The 18,099-nt window shown below is 42.2% G+C and overlaps 1 protein-coding gene across 6 annotated transcripts in view; it reads left to right on the top strand.

The window, feature by feature from the left end:
• Positions 1 to 18,099, top strand: part of dlg3 (discs, large homolog 3 (Drosophila)) — a 71,113-nt gene that overhangs the window by 31,121 nt on the left and 21,893 nt on the right. For 4 of the 6 annotated variants that reach the window (XM_010786127.1, XM_010786123.1, XM_010786129.1 and 1 more), the window contains 7 exons: positions 12,142 to 12,195; positions 12,682 to 12,732; positions 13,864 to 13,988; positions 14,296 to 14,465; positions 14,792 to 14,928; positions 15,698 to 15,842; positions 17,236 to 17,398. In XM_010786127.1, the coding sequence (XP_010784429.1) occupies positions 12,142 to 12,195; positions 12,682 to 12,732; positions 13,864 to 13,988; positions 14,296 to 14,465; positions 14,792 to 14,928; positions 15,698 to 15,842; positions 17,236 to 17,398 (845 nt within the window). The remainder of the gene's footprint in view (positions 1 to 12,141; positions 12,196 to 12,681; positions 12,733 to 13,863; positions 13,989 to 14,295; positions 14,466 to 14,791; positions 14,929 to 15,697; positions 15,843 to 17,235; positions 17,399 to 18,099) is intronic. The other 2 variants (XM_010786124.1, XM_010786128.1) reach the window with 1 other exon arrangement.

Here is an 18,099-nt window from a genome sequence, read left to right as displayed (position 1 = left end):
AAAGCTTTTTTTTTGATTGCCGCATTGACACACGGGAAAAGTAAAGGAACCATCTATTTATATGAAGTGTAATGAATTCCTATATGACGACACCATCTAAAATGTGCTGTGGGTATGTGGTGCGCAGCGTTATTGAACAGTGTAGTGGTGCTCTGCTGTGTCAGCCATGCCACTTGTGTAATATAAAGAGCTCTTCCAGCGCTTCATTGTCTGTAGACGGCCGCTGCTTACTGAGAGCCTGCAGATCCTGATCAGCCTGCTTATAAAACCCAATATGGGCCATTGTGGATTAATATTCAACATTAAAATGTCCAATTATGTAATCAGCCAAATCCAAGCCCTGCATATGCTCACTAGAATATCTCAACAGGCAGGACTGAGGGAGGGGAGGGGAGGGGGAGGTCTGAAAGAGAGGAATGATGCAACATCAGCCCATGCATTTAGAATTTTGGTTTAGTTTGAACAGACATCTTACGAGGTTAAAGAAAATAGGCCTTTTGTTTTGACCACAGTATCGTGTAGTGTAAACAGGTTCAAGGTAGATTTATTTGATTAATCAGAAGTAAGGTATTTCTTTTGGTTAATGCAAATACCATAATGCAGTATTTTTTATGTAAATATTTGACATGCCTTGTCTGAGCATCTGTTGTGTTTGAGAAAATATCAACTTGGTACATTTTTATTTTCTCGTTTTATCCTGTAGAACAATTTGACTAAATGATAGTAAAAATATACTGTAAATGATTTCTCTGAATAATCAGTAAGTTGTTAAAGGATTAGCAAAGTTGTTGCTCATCATTTTCATTATAATCAATGTATCAAGTAATTAACTTGTTGTTTAAGCACTTCAACTCTATCAGGACCAACATTTATGTTTCAGTTTCTGGGAGGAATTTCAGGTTAACAAAATGTGCATTCTAAATTGAAACCTGAAACTGGAAATAGTATTACTTACGGTTTGTTTTTATGGCTGCAGTCCATACATTTTGACCGCGTATTCTGTCCAACACAGCAGGTTTGTCTTGTTTTGACAGCCAGCTGGTGTCAAGTTCCTCATCACATAAACTCCTGTTAAAAGTGCTTAGCCTCAACGATTAGTGTGTTTTCAGATCAGTGCTTGTGTCCTTTTTTATGTCCAATAACGCAGCTACTATAATGTTGGCCGAGACTCGTTCTTTAGGGGACAGTGTGTCATGCCCGTCGTGCCTGAACACAACCCGAGGTGGGTGGAGAAGAAGGGCAAATCTGGACCCTCGACAGGAGGCAGATTGATTTGGCAATCGCCAAAGTGCTACAAACGTTTAAAACAATGCCCCGTTTTTTTTCCCTCTGCTGTTTGGTGCTAAATACTTCAGCATATGGATAAATGTGCTCATATATTCATAACGATAACAGGGAAACTAGAGGCACGGCTCTTGTTTCTGTTGCCTAGCCCGTTGTCCTACTTACTGTAATTCTTCATCACTTTTAACACCTACACTTATTGTGAGCCAAAACTCAGGCAAGGGTAGTGAATGGAGATATGGGAATGTGTGGGCGTTCACGAGTGGAGCTTATAGAACAGTGTGAAATCTCAACCATGACAGGATGGTCTCTTCTGTTGTATGTAGAGACCGACTGAGCCCCCTGGGAGGAGGGGACGAATGGTTTTCATTGGGCTATATGTCATGTGTAAGTTAGCCTTATTTTCACAATATAATTTTGACAGTGATGCTTTAAGTGCTCAGTTTTGCTGTCAGATAGTTTTATTACTGTGGCATGATTTTCATTTTTGAACCAATATCAGCTGAGGAACCTTAATTTCCATTTATTCTAGTCTAAAATATTACACACATTTAAAGAAAAGAAAATTCAACGAGTGAGTGAACCGTTGTTGTTTAAAAGGCCGTGAAAGCAAATGAGAGGAAAATCTCCTCATGTTTTTGCACTGAAATGCATCAGATGCATGTAAGGACCATTGTGGCCTCAGGGCTGAGTGTTTGTTACATCGTAGGGTTCATGAAGCAGAATCACAGTCCAATGTTCCCAATTACAAGAATCGCAAAAAGTCTAAAATTGGAAGGGACTAATTGCAGCTCAGAAGATTGTGTTCTGGGGTGCTCAGGAAAGAAATGAGAGAATTGAAGGTGACACAAGTGAATCAGAGCAGAGAGCTCTCTTTGAACAGAGCATCATGTACCATCAGGTGCGTTTTCTGGTAGTAAATAGTTTCAGCTTGTTAATTTGTATGTGCATCCCTTTTAGCTGCATTGAGATGCTTTTCTGAGTGCTCCTGTAGTTGGCAAGGCAGAATGAGGATGTAAAGATAGAGTTAAGATGGATGGAGGCAGCTTAACGGCTTTTTAAAGGAATAGTTCGTTATTTTGTGAAATCTGCTTTCTGGCACATGCAGTAACTAGAAAAGAAGATTGATACCAGTAAATATGAAGCGACGGTAACAGAAGTATGTTAGCTTTGTTTAGCTTAGCTTAGCACAAACACTGGAAATAATCGGACATCCTCTGTTCACCAATCAAATCTGCATATACCAGCATTTCTAAAACAAATTGATCATAACATTATGTAATTTTGTTACATTTTTACAAAAACAATGTGTACATTTTACAATTACAGGTTACAAGGCACTATGAATGAATGGTCTATTTCGTAGAAAACCAGGCTAGCTGTTTCCACTTGTTTGCAGTCTTTATGCTAAGCTAAGGTAAATGTCTACCGGCCATGATTCCTCCAAACTAACTCCCTAAAACATTGTGATCCATAATGTCCAAATATTATTTTAATACAGCAAGGTTTGCTTTGTTGCGGTGTTGTTGATGCAGTGTAGTGTGTTGATAGATACATTGGATGCTGGATGCGTTTGTAACCTGTTAGTTGCTGGTTGGACAGTGACATGTCTCACCTAGTCATGTCAAATTAAGACTGCTACCTCAGCAACACCATCAGCATCTTCACCCCGTCTCACAGACAACACACACACTGAAACATTAAGATGAATTTAAGATGAACTCACTTTCTCCATATTAACACCACAGCAGCCCAATAATACTGTACACCCTTTGCTGAGGCGACGTGACAGTGGTGAAAGCATCAAAATGGCAGCACTCACAGTTGTGTGTGGTTGTGCGCTGTCACCGGTACTCAGCGCGGGATCCAAAACACCAGAGAGGAACAAGCTTAGCAGCTCTCTCAGCTTAGCAACAAGGGGTAGCAACTAGTCAAGAGCTGTGAGGTAACATGCTGCAGTGACCTCTGATGTAGAGGAAGCAGTGGGGGCGGGATTATGTGAAGCATACTGATGACACTCACACATGTCAGGCTTTCTTCACTACGGAGCATCCTCACAGAACAATGGGTACCTTTTCACTACGGCTTTTACTTTGTGACTGAGCCCCCTGGTTAACTTGGTGACGTGAGACCAGCAACGGATTTCAATTATACAGTAGAAAAAAAGAGTTGTCATGATCGATGACGAGGGAATCATTGTAGTTCTGTCGCCCACTCATTAGCAGCTACATTGGAAAGGCAGGGATGACTCAATCAGAGAAATAACACTGAGACATCACTCACAGTGTCGCTGTACATACATGAGCACTACTCCATAACGAAGAATTATGCTGAACATGGTATTCGATAGTTTTTTGGGGGAATTCATATTTAGATTTATCTGCAACAAATGTTATTTAGTACCCCATTCCATATACTGTACGTACATCATAGATAAATCACACACATGTACACACACTGCCATGTTCAAACCTGATCATTTGTCAGCAGACTTGTAGAAGGCCTTCTCTAGCAACACTGTTATGAATATTCATTACACTAAGTACTTTTCCCTCTGTGGCTGCACTTGTGAAGGTCAAACTAGCCAGCTCTCATTTGGAGCTGCTCAGCATGACAGAGAGGTAAGCCAGAGCATGCTTTTGTAATATTACATAAAGATGAGGAGGGAGCGCTGCTGACAGCTGTGACGGGCTATTAATTATGGTTTCACGAATGTGCGTCTGTGGTGCGTGTTGGGAGGGGTGCAACACAGTCACAATGCTCAATCAAAGCCATCAAATCAGAAAACTTTGAGCTTTAATGGGGCCATTTTATGGGTGAACTAATTAATTTCCTTGTGGCTGCCTTGTTGAAATAAATGCCTGAATTCAGCTGGCGTTGTAGCAGGAGAGAAGAAGCAGTTGACCTTTACCGCTATGGGATTTTCTTTACTACATCTCGTTATTCCGCCTTTCTCCCTGACAAAGAAAGCAACGTTGAGTTTCGACGGGCGTCCGCGAGTAAGACATCTCTCGCTGTCATGTGTTCATCCTTCTCAGCTCCCATGTGTTCATCCTTCTCAGCTCCGTTCATCCGTCACTTTGCCTCTCACCTTGCTTCTCTCCTTCCCTCTTCCCTCTGGCACGGGGGCCACAGCGTGAATGAGATGTTGGGTGCATGGTAATTGAGTAGGTATTGATTGGACTGCAGCGTGGCCTACGAGAGGCCAATGAGAGCCGGGGGATCAGAGCAGCACCACTGACTGCGTCTCTCATCCCACATTCTGCAGGAAAACATAAACGCAGTACTGCTAAAGGCACCACAAAACAAAGGAACATTACATTTTTAGATAACACAGGCACGCCTTGTTCTCCTACATGAATCTGCTGTTAGCTCTGACTCAAGACCCAGGAAGAGCTTCCTTCAGCATTGGCTGTATCATTTGACTAACTGCGTGCATCATCTGAGCGAGGCTGACTGTCATATTTCACTGCGATGTCACCACTGGAGACTGAGCTGCTATGTCGGTGAGCCTGGCCAGAGAGGAACTGATGTGGAAATGTTTGCTACGGTAGAAGTGGGAGGGGGGGGGGGTGTTATTGCTCTGTCAGCATGCCGTCGCTGTGCACATGCTGAACCCTCTTGTTCTTCCCCTCCGTTCTACCTGCAATGACTTGGAGGCTTTTGAAAAAACAAGTAATGCTGACAACAGGTGAAGAAGAAAGAAAGGGTTCCTAGGGCGGGACATTATTGTCATAAACAGCGTGTGTGCACATTGTGCTTTTAAAATTAGATCAATTATGTTTTATGTATAAGTGTTTAGTTGCTTTTATGAGCAATTGTTGCATAGTTTGCACTGGTGTCTTGACATTTGTTTAGTGCATGATATCAATTGTAACATACATAAAGACAGGCAAGCTTAGTCAGCCCTCTATCTTCTATTGTCAATTGAATTAAAACAATTACTTATTTGCTTTTTTTGCTGAGACTTAGATAAGGAAATTGATAGCAATCGCATGTCTGTACAGTAAATACCAAGCTGCTGCCAGCTAGCTTAGCATAAAGACTGGACCAAGGGGAAACCGCTGACTCTGTCCAATGGAAACATAATTCTACTGTAGCTTCTTTTTTTATGCTGTTTTTTTTTTAAATATCAATCAAAAAATCTAAATATAGAGTGTTCATTTGTGAGCTATACAGATTCTGGTAGGTGGATTTGCTATATTCAGACTGAGCCAAGCTAGGTTTTACGCCCTCAATACAATTAGGATTCTTAGCTTATTTAGCCAACTGCTGGAGGCCTTATTTATCAGATATGAGCACTATCCTCCTTCTCATCCAACTCTCATTTTCTATTTCACCTAGATGATGTACAGTAAATCTGCCTGACAAACCATCAGCTATTAAATACAGTATCAGTGGATTGATTTGTATGTCAAATAGATCAAATAGAGCTGTTTGGTATATATTCAAATCGCTCATCCTGACTCCACTGCAGCCACAACATTATTTTTGAACACAGCTTTTCTACATTTAACTCGTGACGCATGGATTTCAGAGGGAGAGAGTGTGTGTGTGATGTGTACAGGCAGCTCTGAAGGCATCCAGGTACATCCAGCCCATGGCATGTGTGAGCACAGAGCTGCATAAACTGCAGTGAGAGCCCTGAGAGGTGAAGCAGGGGGGAGGTGGCTAAGCGGGCTTCCGGGCCAATACCGAGCAAGCACTGGTTACCATGGGAACACATTGATTATTTAACAATTTGGACGAAGCCTGTGCCCTGCACTTGCCAAGCTTCAGTGGGAGTCCGTGTGGCTTTACTGTCCCGAGGGTCTGCAGCCAAGTGTTGTGTGTTGCAATGCCATCGGGACGTGGTACACATCCACCGTGATGCTGAGAGACAAGAGACAGACACACACCATCTCAACTGACAGAAGAGCAAGATGATTGACGAATAAGAAGCTATTATGAACAGATGGGTGGATGAGACGAGGGAGTGAAAGAAAAAAAAAAAGCACTTCAGTGAATTTTCTTCCCTCCTGGTGGTCAGTTGGGACTTGTTGTAATGGTCTCATGCTGGCAAAGCAGTCTGGACTCATTGTGTGTACATGAGGTCTTTGTTTCCAGTATGCTCACTTGCTCCCATGTCTCAGCCTACATGTACAGGGGTCATCATAGTGCAAAAGCTCCTGTATAACCCTGAACGCTGCATTGCAGGTGGTTCAGAAGTTAATAACAACAACTGCAAACAGCCATTAGGGATTGAAGTAAATGGAAATATAAGGGTTTTATGGTGTTCATATACCTGTAATATCCATCTACGACAAATTAGCAGAGTTGCTTTCAAATATTTTAGGGCAAGTCTCTTTATAACCCCATTTAAACCTGGCATTGCCATGCGATCTGTATTTGGATAAGGACAGACTTTTGTTATAGTAGGGCGTCATTATATGCAGAAAGCATTGTGGGATCAGTTCGACTCGCTTGCATTGTGCTCAGATCCCAGCCAGTTTGAGATACATCCATTCAGCGTGACCAGAAATACAAAGAAAAATGTTGAAAGGTCACCTCACTACTCCTGCCCCTGCTTTAGGCAAATCAGATGAAAGCTACAAGTATTAACAATATCTAACAAGTCTTCCTTCTTATAAAGTGATGAAACTCGGTGACGCCGGTCTATTGAATTGCTTTCTTTGATCTGGTACACCAAACACAGATCATATGTTATCACTAGGTGTAAATGAGCCTGTATTGACCCAATCGCAGGTCTCAAGGGCTAGTCAAAGTCAATGACACGTCTTTATAGGCAACTATCAAGTCTTTCAGGTGCCTGATTCCTGTGGAAGCTGATGATGGTGTTTTTACTCAGCAGAGAGAGAGATCTTTAGCCTTTCAATACAGAGGCATAATGATTTCAATTTCCCGCTGTGTGGCTCTTAAATCTTTTTTTTTTTAACTTAAAGAGGACCTATCATGCAAAATGCACTTTGTGATGTCTTTTATACATACATATGTGTCCCCGGTGTGTCGGGGAACTCACGCAGCGTCAGAAAATAAAACCCTCTCTCTTTCCCTCCGTACCCACATTTTTAAAAACGGGTGTACAACGAGCGGATACAGATTTGCATCCGCTGTGACGTTTTCCATCCGCTGTGATGTCGGCGGACCCACAGAAAGTTGCTATCAGAAACAATGCCTGACGTGTTTTGGACGTAATCTCGTCTTTGTTTACATTAAAAAGCATTTGAGCTCCATACTATTTCAGAAATAATCCTTGACGTGGTTTAAACAGGATGGCGTTTTATCGCAACCAAATTTAACTTTATCTCCGGTAGAATTCTGATCAGGCATTAGCTCCGCCTCCTCTTCTTTCTTTTTTTTTCAAGCTAAGGGCCCAAGATCTGCGTTTCTCTAACAGGGCTGCAAAAGAGGGGTTTGAGGCATGGCTACAACTGGTGATCTGTTTGGTATTTTGAAAAAAAAAACTTCACAGACATGTTTTATATAGGTATGGCCCTACAATATATTTTTCAAATATAGCATGATAGGTCCACTTTAAGTCTGACTCAATCCTCCAGGCTCAAATCTGCAATTCTGGCACTGAACCACATCTGTAACATTTTTCCTGCTTCACCTATTACATCTCTCCAGTTATCTGACCCACATTCACCTGCAACACACTGACAGACATTCCCATCCCCCTATGGGTTTTCAACAATCTATAAGAGTTATTTTGTCTTCACAGCTGTGATCTACAACCAACATACACATTTACGTTAATGCTGGTCGCTTGCACATACTCTAAGGACTTGCCATAGCACAGACAGACCCTAGTGCAGGTTTACATCATAAACATCCATAGTGGTCACATTTTTAATTTGCCGTCTTCCTCCTCTGGGCAGCAGGTTAGCGTCGAGGTAAAAGCAGGCTACCAACAATCCCAAGGAGGGAGGGTTAATCCATCTTAATCCGAGTAACCTGAGTAAATTACAAAATGTTAAACAAACTCATGTTGAGATTACTTATGTTGAGATTATCTTCCATTATTCCTTCCTGTTTGCTTGTTATGCGAGATTCAGATAGAGGGATTACGCAGCAATCCCAGGACGGGATAATACTGCTGTTTTCTCCGACTGATGGGTTTATTGTATTTCAGATGGACTCGTAGGTTCAGTGATCCCATTGGGCCGCATTGGTCCACCATGATACTTATGTTAAGCGCTGCTGGCATTATACTATAACAGGTGTGTTTTGTCATAATGTGGTCTCAGAGGCGGATTCAGTAGCTTTGTCTGTCCGTCCCCGAGGGACAGTAGTAGCCGATGTATTCCCCTGTGTGGCCCTCAGGCTGTGTTTCATCATATTTAGCTGTATTTGCTTTGGTTTTTATCCACAATAGACCGTCACTAAAATGGCTGCTGTGGACCTCACACTCGTAATACAGATGTTTCTACGATTAAACCCTCGACAGGATTTAGGGCATAAGTAATGCGGAGGGGTCTAAGATGAAGAAGGGCAACAACAACAAAAAAAGCGCAAAGCATTCATGAGAAATGTGCAACACAAGCACACAGACATGAGCATCTGTTAGTCCTTATGCAGATTACAACAGAGGGCTGAATTTTGCTGACTGGGAGGGGGGGGGGGGGGGGGACAGCCTGTCTAGAGTCATAGCACATCACCACGAGTGGAGCGGGTCAAATCTGGAGCTCCCATTTATCTGGAGAGCAACCTTCATTACCAGGGAACTCACTCAATGAGAAGTGTGAAGAATAGGAGAAATGAATTGACACCTGCACACAGCTTGTGAGGCGAAGAGTGACTTTGATCAAAGGATCAGATCTTTTGTAGAGCGTGTTTCAAGATCTGTCTTGTGTTGCAGTCTCGTGCAACATGATTGACAACTTTCTAGTTGCTTTTCTAGTGCTTTTTAAATACTGCTCAGGGAGTATAATCTTAGATGTGCTAAGATATTAATTTAATATCTCAGGACTCAGTAAAATACGCCATTTAATGAGCAAGATTTTTATATGATCAATGTAAGAAAATAGCTTGATTTTTCAGATGACTAATTTGCTGTATTTGCCCAAAAAAAGCCATTACATTTCATCAATTTTACTTGAACCACGAACGGTATTTGAATTAATAAAAAAAAAGGATATCAGTATCACAATATGAAATGATGAATATGATTATAGAGTATTATGTCTATAGTGCTCACTATACAATAATTGTAATTGTTGTGATATTTTAAAACAAATACCATAATGTCCTTATAAAACAAGGTGTGGTTCATTGAGCTTAAGAAACACTTTTCAAATGATCTGCATGTGATCAAGCACCTTAATTCTTTCTTTATTATATTGAGATAGAACACATACCTTCTTACACCAAGTTATAATGAAGCTTTTATGCTCATAAAATCTAACATACACTTAACAAAAATATAAACGCAACGCTTTTGTTTTTGCTCCCATTTTTCATGAGATGAACTCAAAGATCTAAAACATTTTCTACATACACAAAATAACCATTTCTCTCAAATATTGTTCACAAATCTGAAAAAATCAAGTGGCCCATGGTGGTGGTGGGGTTATGGTATGGGCAGGCGTATGATATGGACGATGAACACAGGCCACTCGATTCACAACATTACCCTAACCCTAACCCTAATCCTAATCCTCACACCAGATACTGACTGGTTTTCTGACCCCCCCAGACCCCCCCCAATAAAGCAAAAATGCATGTTTCAGAGTGGCCTTTTATTGTGGCCAGCCTAAGGCACACCTGTGCAATAATCATGCTGTCTAATCAGCACCTTGATATGCCACACCTGTGAGGTGGGATGGATTATCTCGGCAAAGGAGAAGTGCTCACTATCACAGATTTTTTCAGATTTGTGAACAATATTTGAGAGAAATGGTTATTTTGTGTATGTAGAAAATGTTTTAGATCTTTGAGTTCATCTCATGAAAAATGGGAGCAAAAACAAAAGTGTTGCATTTATATTTTTGTTCGGTGTATATTGTGAAATTCCCATAACTGAATCCCACATAATATTGAATCTTACACAGTATATGTGTCAAAATATACATTTTTGCCTAGCTCTACATCTGCGTATATATAATATTGTATACGTGCCACTGTCAACTCTTTACAGATATAATGGCAGAGAGTAAATGGCAGAACAGCACAGTTAATAAGTGGTTTCCAGTGTGTGATGAATCAGGAGGAAGATCACAATCAGCTGCTTGGACACAGTATCTGCATTTATTAAGACAGAGCAAGGGAGGGTGAGATTAGGGGAGGTGGGGGAGGGTATGGGTAAGATAGGCAGCTAGTGATTTTCTCTTCAGTGTCTGACCTGAGGAAGTGTAAGATCCCCAAGCAGCGCCGTCAGCATCCCCTCACCCACGCAGCTCAATCAAATCAATAAAAAGTAGACAGCCAGTGTGCTGAACTAGAAGATGGCCATCAAGCTGCTCCTAAACCACCCAGCGTCTCCTCTTCACTCCTCTTTGTTTCCACTCTGGCAGCTCCTCCGCTTCTTCTTCTTCTTCTGGCCTCAAACTGAAAAAAGAGACACCAGGTGGCACAATGGAGCAGAGCTGGGGAGTTAATTGAACTGTGAAACTTAATATGCAGCACTTGTCGTTGGTTTCAACTGGATTTTAAGAAGCTGATAATGTTGCACATTAATATTGCTAATAGGTCATCAGCACTTTACTCTTTTCAGGGACCCAAAGAATAACAAAAAGAAAGAGTATTTAGTGTTTTCCATTAAAAAAAAAAGTGCCGAAGAGGGGGGTCTAACGATAGCAAAAAGGACAAGAAAACGTTTATTTAAACTTTTACTGAAACACAATAGAAGACGCTTTCCCAAAAATCATTATGATGTTGTCGTTTTTGAACCAACATTCAAAAATCATGTTTAATTTGCAACGATATTACATTGAGAACATGACAAATCTTTACATTTCAGAAGTTAAAACACCACGTTTCGCATTTTTTATTTATTGGATGCATTGATTATTATTGTATCTTTTTATTTTTATTGAAAAAAACTATTCGTATGCATTTAACGCTTGATGATTATGTGTTAACTGCTTAGGCTACAAATGAGAAAACCGAGAATAGTGAATCATTTCCAGCCAATGTTCCAAACATCAACAGTATTTCATCTACAATATGCTGATCATTAACTTATACTTTTTTTGCCTGATAAATGGCTTAAATAACTAATGGATTATCACATAATGTCAAAATTGTTGTTGAATAAGCCTCTGTCAGGTATCTAATCAATAAATCAACTAATCATCTCAGCTTCACTTATACGAAATAACCCCCTTAATTATAGAACAGAAAAAGAACATTTGCACATTCCTTTGGTCTCCGTAGTATTCCTACAGTATTACATGTAGCCTGTGATGCTAAATTATTGGTTACCGAGCCATGAATTCATGCATTTTGTATGTGATACTACATGGTGATATTTGTGTGTGTGTGAAAAGGGAAGAGGATGTGGGATAAACGTATTGTCCCACCGGCTGAAACCACAAGCTGGTTTCTTTTATCAGGTGACCGCAGGACGTCCGGCTGTGTCGGTTAATAAGCAGCGGTCTCTCTGCCCCAGTCCTCATTCTCAGTCCACACACCTTTCCAACATCCCCACACACACACACACACACACACACACACACACACACACAGACACAGACACACACACACACACACACTCTCTCCTCCCCAAGGAGATTCACCGACTGTTCCCATGGCATCCATTCACTTTGCTCCCCAGTGATAGTGTGTGTACCGCATTACGTCTGTGCGCTGCCAGCCTCACACACTGAGATAATGTGTATCTCTTCATATTCACAGGCCAACCCTCCCCCCATCATCGTCAACGCAGACTCACTAGATGCAGGCCCTTATGTAAGTATCTGTTCTCTCTCTCTGTACAGTATATATCTGGCTCATTCACACTCCCTCTGTGTCGGCGCATGAGTGTGTGTGTGTGTGTGTGTGTATTTGTATGTGAAAAGCCATCCTCCTGCTAGCAACATGCTGTTTGCCATGTGGACTGTCATCCATTATCCTATTGACCCCGCCTGTTTGTGGTGAATGTGCACTCTGCAGCTGCACATGTACATGTAGTATCACACTGCATGTGCATTTTAGGAAATAAAGCCACATTTGAATGCAGCATATCAGGAATTGAAACGTGCTATTTTTAGTAAGTGATATAATCTAGTGAATGTATCTTCAGTATATTTTGATCACAACCCTATTCTCCAGGGATTATAGTGTGAAGGATTTAGCTGAAACATTTGCATGCTTCTCTTTTTTTGTTAATCTATTTTTAAAATATGCCGTAATTCAGTCTCACGTAACTAACCATAGTGCTTTTTGTTTTGACAGGTAAATGGCAGTGATGGGATGTACAAATACGAAGAGATCATTTTAGAGCGGGTGAGTTTTACCAGTTGCTTTTTACATTTCGTTCCACAATACACACTCTTCTCTATAATGTATTTCCTGCATGATGTATGGATATCTCCCCACTAGGTGGTAGTAAGAACCTCAGTCATCAAATATTGGGCTTAAAGAACATGAAAACCATAGAAAACTCTTAATGACTGTACATGTATGAGAATCGTATGTGATATTATGTGTTAGTGAACTAATGGCTGTTACATCAGTGCAGTTATAACGCCTCATGTGAGTATGAGCACAGAATAATGGCAGTGAGGCATAGCTTTTCACATAATCCTGAGGCACATGTCATAAGTAGACGCCAGAAATGTAAAGTGCTCTCCTGTTCAATTGTTCAGGAGGCATCGCTGCACTTGTCAGCGGCGGTTCAGCTTGTAGTGGCAGAGCTATATGTTTCCACTCTCATTACTCAACCCACATATAGATGCACCTCCGATCCCACGATAGATGCACGCTGTCTCTCTGCCCCTTCCTCTCTAAGTGGCATTTCTGCATGCGGCGGGCTTAAATAAGCTATGCAAAGTCACACTTTAAAAGGTCTGTGGGTGTGTAACATTGGGTGGTAAGGCCCAGTGTGCTCTTCCCGAGCAGCACACTGGGAGGCCTCAGCTTCCTTCTGTCCTAATTTGTTGGGATCGTTGCTCATTAATTATAGAAAAAAAGAAAGTGAAGTCTTTTCTCAGCTGTCTTGTTTGCTGCCTGTCTCTGTGGCCAGGGCTGTCAGAAGCAGCAGTGCGCCCGGACCCACTGGATCCAAATGGGTCCTCTGTCATTTCAGGGTCAGGGAAGACAGGGAGGCTGTGGTTTCTGCCTCCTGCAGTGAGTGAGACGCTCTGTATCACGCTTCTCAGCTCATCTTTACGTGACATCATAAATCCACTTTTCTGTGGACACAGGGCATTCGTAACACTGATGCCTCTCTGTGGGTTGACAGAGTAAGCGTGACATTTTGAATGAAGGGTCGTGTTCCTCGGAGATACTAATACACTTAAGAGCCACATTGCACTGACCCTGAGCCCGCATTGAGTCCATCACTTACATCTAAGTGTATGTGTGTTTGTCATTTATGGTACCATACTGAAAATGCCAATCATAACCTGTGTGCAGGGGAACTCTGGCCTGGGCTTCAGCATTGCTGGAGGAATAGACAATCCCCACATTCCTGATGATCCGGGGATCTTCATCACTAAGATTATCCCTGGAGGAGCAGCTGCTATGGATGGAAGGCTGGGGTAAGTTCCCTTCCTCCTTTCCTCCCTTCCTCCACCTCACCTCCTTTCCTTGTTTTCAAGCTCCTCTGCAGCAGAGCTGTGCGGGGAGGAAGACTTTCTGCAGCCCTCTGCCCCCAGGCTCTTTGTGTTTCCTCAAAGTTATCATTCACAAACTGAAGCCTGAAACATGCAAAAATAATGATATGGAGTGCTTTTTTATGTGCGTTGGAGGTTTCTGATTACATTGGCCATACTAGGGTCCCTCCTGTCTTCTGTTGACTGACAGGGTGGGTGTGTGGGATTCATATTAAAAGGTTTCCCTCCACAGGGTGAATGACTGCGTGCTGCGTGTGAACGACGTGGACGTGTCCGAGGTGGTTCACAGTCGGGCAGTGGAGGCCTTGAAGGAGGCGGGGCCAGTGGTGAGGCTGCTGGTCCGACGGAGGCAGGCTCCACCCGAAACGATCCTGGAGGTCAACCTGCTGAAAGGGCCCAAAGGTCGGGTTTCACATCGCACTACACACACTACAATAGAAATAGAGATTCAATCTGGAAACAAAGGAATATATAAAAAATGTGTTAAATCAGAGGTTTTTCATGTATTGAGTTTCTGATTGTGTTTGGGAGGTGTGTGGGTTGAGCGTTGGCGTTCGGATCAGGGGGTCACAGGTTCAAACCCCACTGCAGTCAGCATGTCGTTGTGTCCCTGGGCAAAACACTTCACCCCAAATTGCTCCTGACGGGATTGCCCACAGTATTGAGTATGTAAGTCGCTTTGGATAAAAGCGTCTAACAAGTGACATGTAATGTTTATTACTCAAAAGGGCTTGGATTCAGCATCGCTGGAGGGATTGGAAACCAACATATCCCGGGAGACAACAGCATCTATATTACCAAGATCATAGAAGGAGGAGCTGCCCAAAAAGATGGACGACTGCAGACTGGAGACCGCCTGCTAGCTGTAAGAGCCTTCCTCTGACACGGACACATACTGAGGGTTCAAATCTCAATCTGCCCATTTTAGATACTCATGTAGTTCAGTGCGACTTAGAAAGGAAAGCAGCTATTGTTGCTAGTAGTGATAACAAACATTTATTGCTTTAGCCGGGCATGTTTGATGACTGAATGTCTATGGGACATAAGAACTTTACATTAACTAGTACAAACCACATGAGCTTTTATGATTTTGTGCATAATCAATAATCTACCATTTGGGCAATAAGGTGGGACAGTAAAGGGCAATTAGCTGGAAAGGGTAATAAAACGACTATCACTTTCATATTAAGATGACAAATTAAACATCCAATGGTCAGTTAACACATGCTGCACTGTGAGTAGTTTACAAAGGGCACATCACTTTTTTGTCGTTGAATATTTAACTTAAAAACGGATGTAATATATGAAGTGTTAAAAAAATACTTTTGACTGACAGTATGTTTGCAGAGAATTGGATCTGAAAAGAGAAACTGGTGAAATTCAGCACATCTTAAGAACCCCTACTTACTGCTTTGACCTCTGTTAGCGCCGCGCGGCACACCAACCTTCCTCTCTGCTGTTTGAATGTACCGAAATCTCACAATACCTCACAGCTATGATTCATTATTGTGTTGGCTGGTGTGATGGCTGCTGTGATGCGTGATGTTGTCACACTAAAGCAAAGACACGAGGTGTTCAAGTGTTGATACAAGGAATTTTTTTTCACCCCTCTTCTCTTTTCTTGACAAACTCAGGTGAACAACATTGTGCTACAAGACGTGCGTCATGAGGAGGCCGTGGCTGCGCTGAAGAACACCTCCGACATGGTTTACCTCAAGGTGGCTAAGCCGGGACCTGTGCACCTCAACGACATGTACGCCCCCCCAGACTACTCAAGCAGTACGTATCTACCTCTTCCTGTTGCTCCAGTCAGGATGCAGAGTTAACACAGTCCAAATGCAAAAACTGTATTTTATAAGCAGCCAGCTCCAAAACTAGAACAGGTTTATTTATATAAAGCCTTTGATTGAAAGTAAAGGGTGATTTCTAAGTCAAGGTACAGTAGGAGCGTTTTGCACTAGGAAATCTTTTTTATCTTTATCGGAGATGTTGAATTTTAGAGTTGGATCACTGTTCTCTCCCCAATACTGCTATGCCCAGACACCCACATAGTGACACACACACACACACACACAATCCTACCCACAGCAACAACGAGCGCAGCTCTCTGCCTCCCACTGAGTGAGGATAGTTTCTCACATCCCACCTGCTCATGAGAGCCCACGATCTTGAGCTGCAGCTTCTCAAATGTTCTCAGTACAGCGATTTAGTATAAGAGCGGGCTATTGAATGCTTTTTGTATGTTCTGAATGTTTGCAGGGTTTAAGCCAACCTCTTATGCAGACTTAACCCCGCTCTGACCGTATAACCCGTGGTCAGCTGATCTGGATTTGAAGCCCTTGTTGTTAACATGCTCAGCTGCCTCCATCCAAAACGTAGATTCAGGGGAAAAGAGTGTTTTTATGCTTGTGATCTGTCTTTGTGTGCATGCCGAAAGACTACACTTTTTTTTTAGAAAAGAGGCTAAGGAGATTTAAAACAACATCAAGTCTAGATTACTGAATAAGCTCTGCTGCGGGAATAAAAGGCCATTTCCTAAACGTCATTTTGGTTCTTTAAAGGGAAATTCTGGCTTTGTACAAGCTGGGTCCTATTTTTGTAGTTTTGGCCACGATTCCTCTTGCTAATAATAATCATTGTTCCAACCAACTCAATTGTGAAGATTTGGAAACAAACACACCCACAGATTGGGCAAACTTATTTGGAAGAGAAACTCAAGGCAAGTGTTAAAATGATCGTTCAAACTGTTTGATCATGTACAGTAGAGCTTACAGAGAGACTTTGACCTTTAATCTGCTGTAACTGCCATAGTTGTGTGCAAACTATTTTCTTGTGCACTATCAATAAATGCTGATAAAGGCCTCAGGACAGATGTATGTATGTGACTTTTTATAAAGCTATATCCAACATCAATAATAGGATATTTTGGCTCAATTGTTGTCAATCAATCAGATCAGAAAACATAAATCAAGATCCCACAGGCGTCCAAGAATTGAATGAAGCTAAGCAAGTAGTAATCTCAGGGAGAGGAGGGGAGTATTTTTCAAAGCTTTGTCAGGGGGGAGGCCCACAGTCTCATACTTTGAAAAACCCTTGTTATGAAATCTTGCTTTACAGTTGCTCAGTGCTCGGTGTTGCGTGTGTTGTACTCACTCTGTCTTTCTCTCTACTGGCATGGCCCTCCCTCCAGCCTTCCCCACCATGGTAGACAACCACGTCGGCCACAACTACATGGGGGCCATGGAGCCCAAGCCAGTGTACCCGCCGCCCCAGGTCACCCCGTCCAGGTACTCGCCTGTTCCCCGCCACATGCTGGGGGAGGAAGACTTCACAAGGTATGTTACAGACCGGTTCCTCCATGAATGACTCTCCTCTCTTATGTTACCCTCACACAGGCTCCATGAGTGTCCATATGAACGGTTGTAATGCATAGAATTGCATTGGTGGTGGATATCAACTCAATGCCATTATGCGGTTGTAGTCAGTAGTGAAAATCATTTCTGTGGAACTGAATTGCACAACACTACATTACATATATATATTATTTGTAGGTTTGCATGGGTTTCTCTTTTCCTCCGTTTTGTTGCTTTTTATAGAGGTGTTGTGTAAGGTGATGTGGATAATTTTGAACAATACATGAACGTACAGCAATTTAAATCGCTCTTGTGAAGTGTTTCATGGACAAAATATGTTTTAGCTTATAAGGGTCCTGGTGGTGCATACTGTATTTTAGCTGTGACAGTGTGTGGTGGCTGTGTGCTGACCAAATACTTTGCAGAGAGGCTTCTTGTCACTTCTTGTACTTGTTATGACTGTGTTTTAACCTTTGACCTCCTATCCAAGTACTGGATCAGAAGTAGCATTCATAGAGGCTTGATTGGAGTGCCCCACAAGGCCTTGAGTCATCTTAACACACAGCTCGGGGCAGGGGGCTGTATTCCCCCCGGTGTGTGCGTGACTGCATGCAGGCGTTTATGCGTGTCTGCGTGTTGTGGAGTGAATGTGTTACCCGATGAGTGTCCGTTACGTGGCCCTG

This window comes from Notothenia coriiceps, unplaced genomic scaffold (assembly GCF_000735185.1).
Source record: "Notothenia coriiceps isolate Sejong01 unplaced genomic scaffold, NC01 NC01_scaffold00028799, whole genome shotgun sequence".
Classification (NCBI taxonomy): domain Eukaryota; kingdom Metazoa; phylum Chordata; class Actinopteri; order Perciformes; family Nototheniidae; genus Notothenia; species Notothenia coriiceps.
The sequence above is the reverse complement of the archived record's forward strand: the minus strand, read 5'-3'. Positions and strand labels throughout refer to the sequence as shown.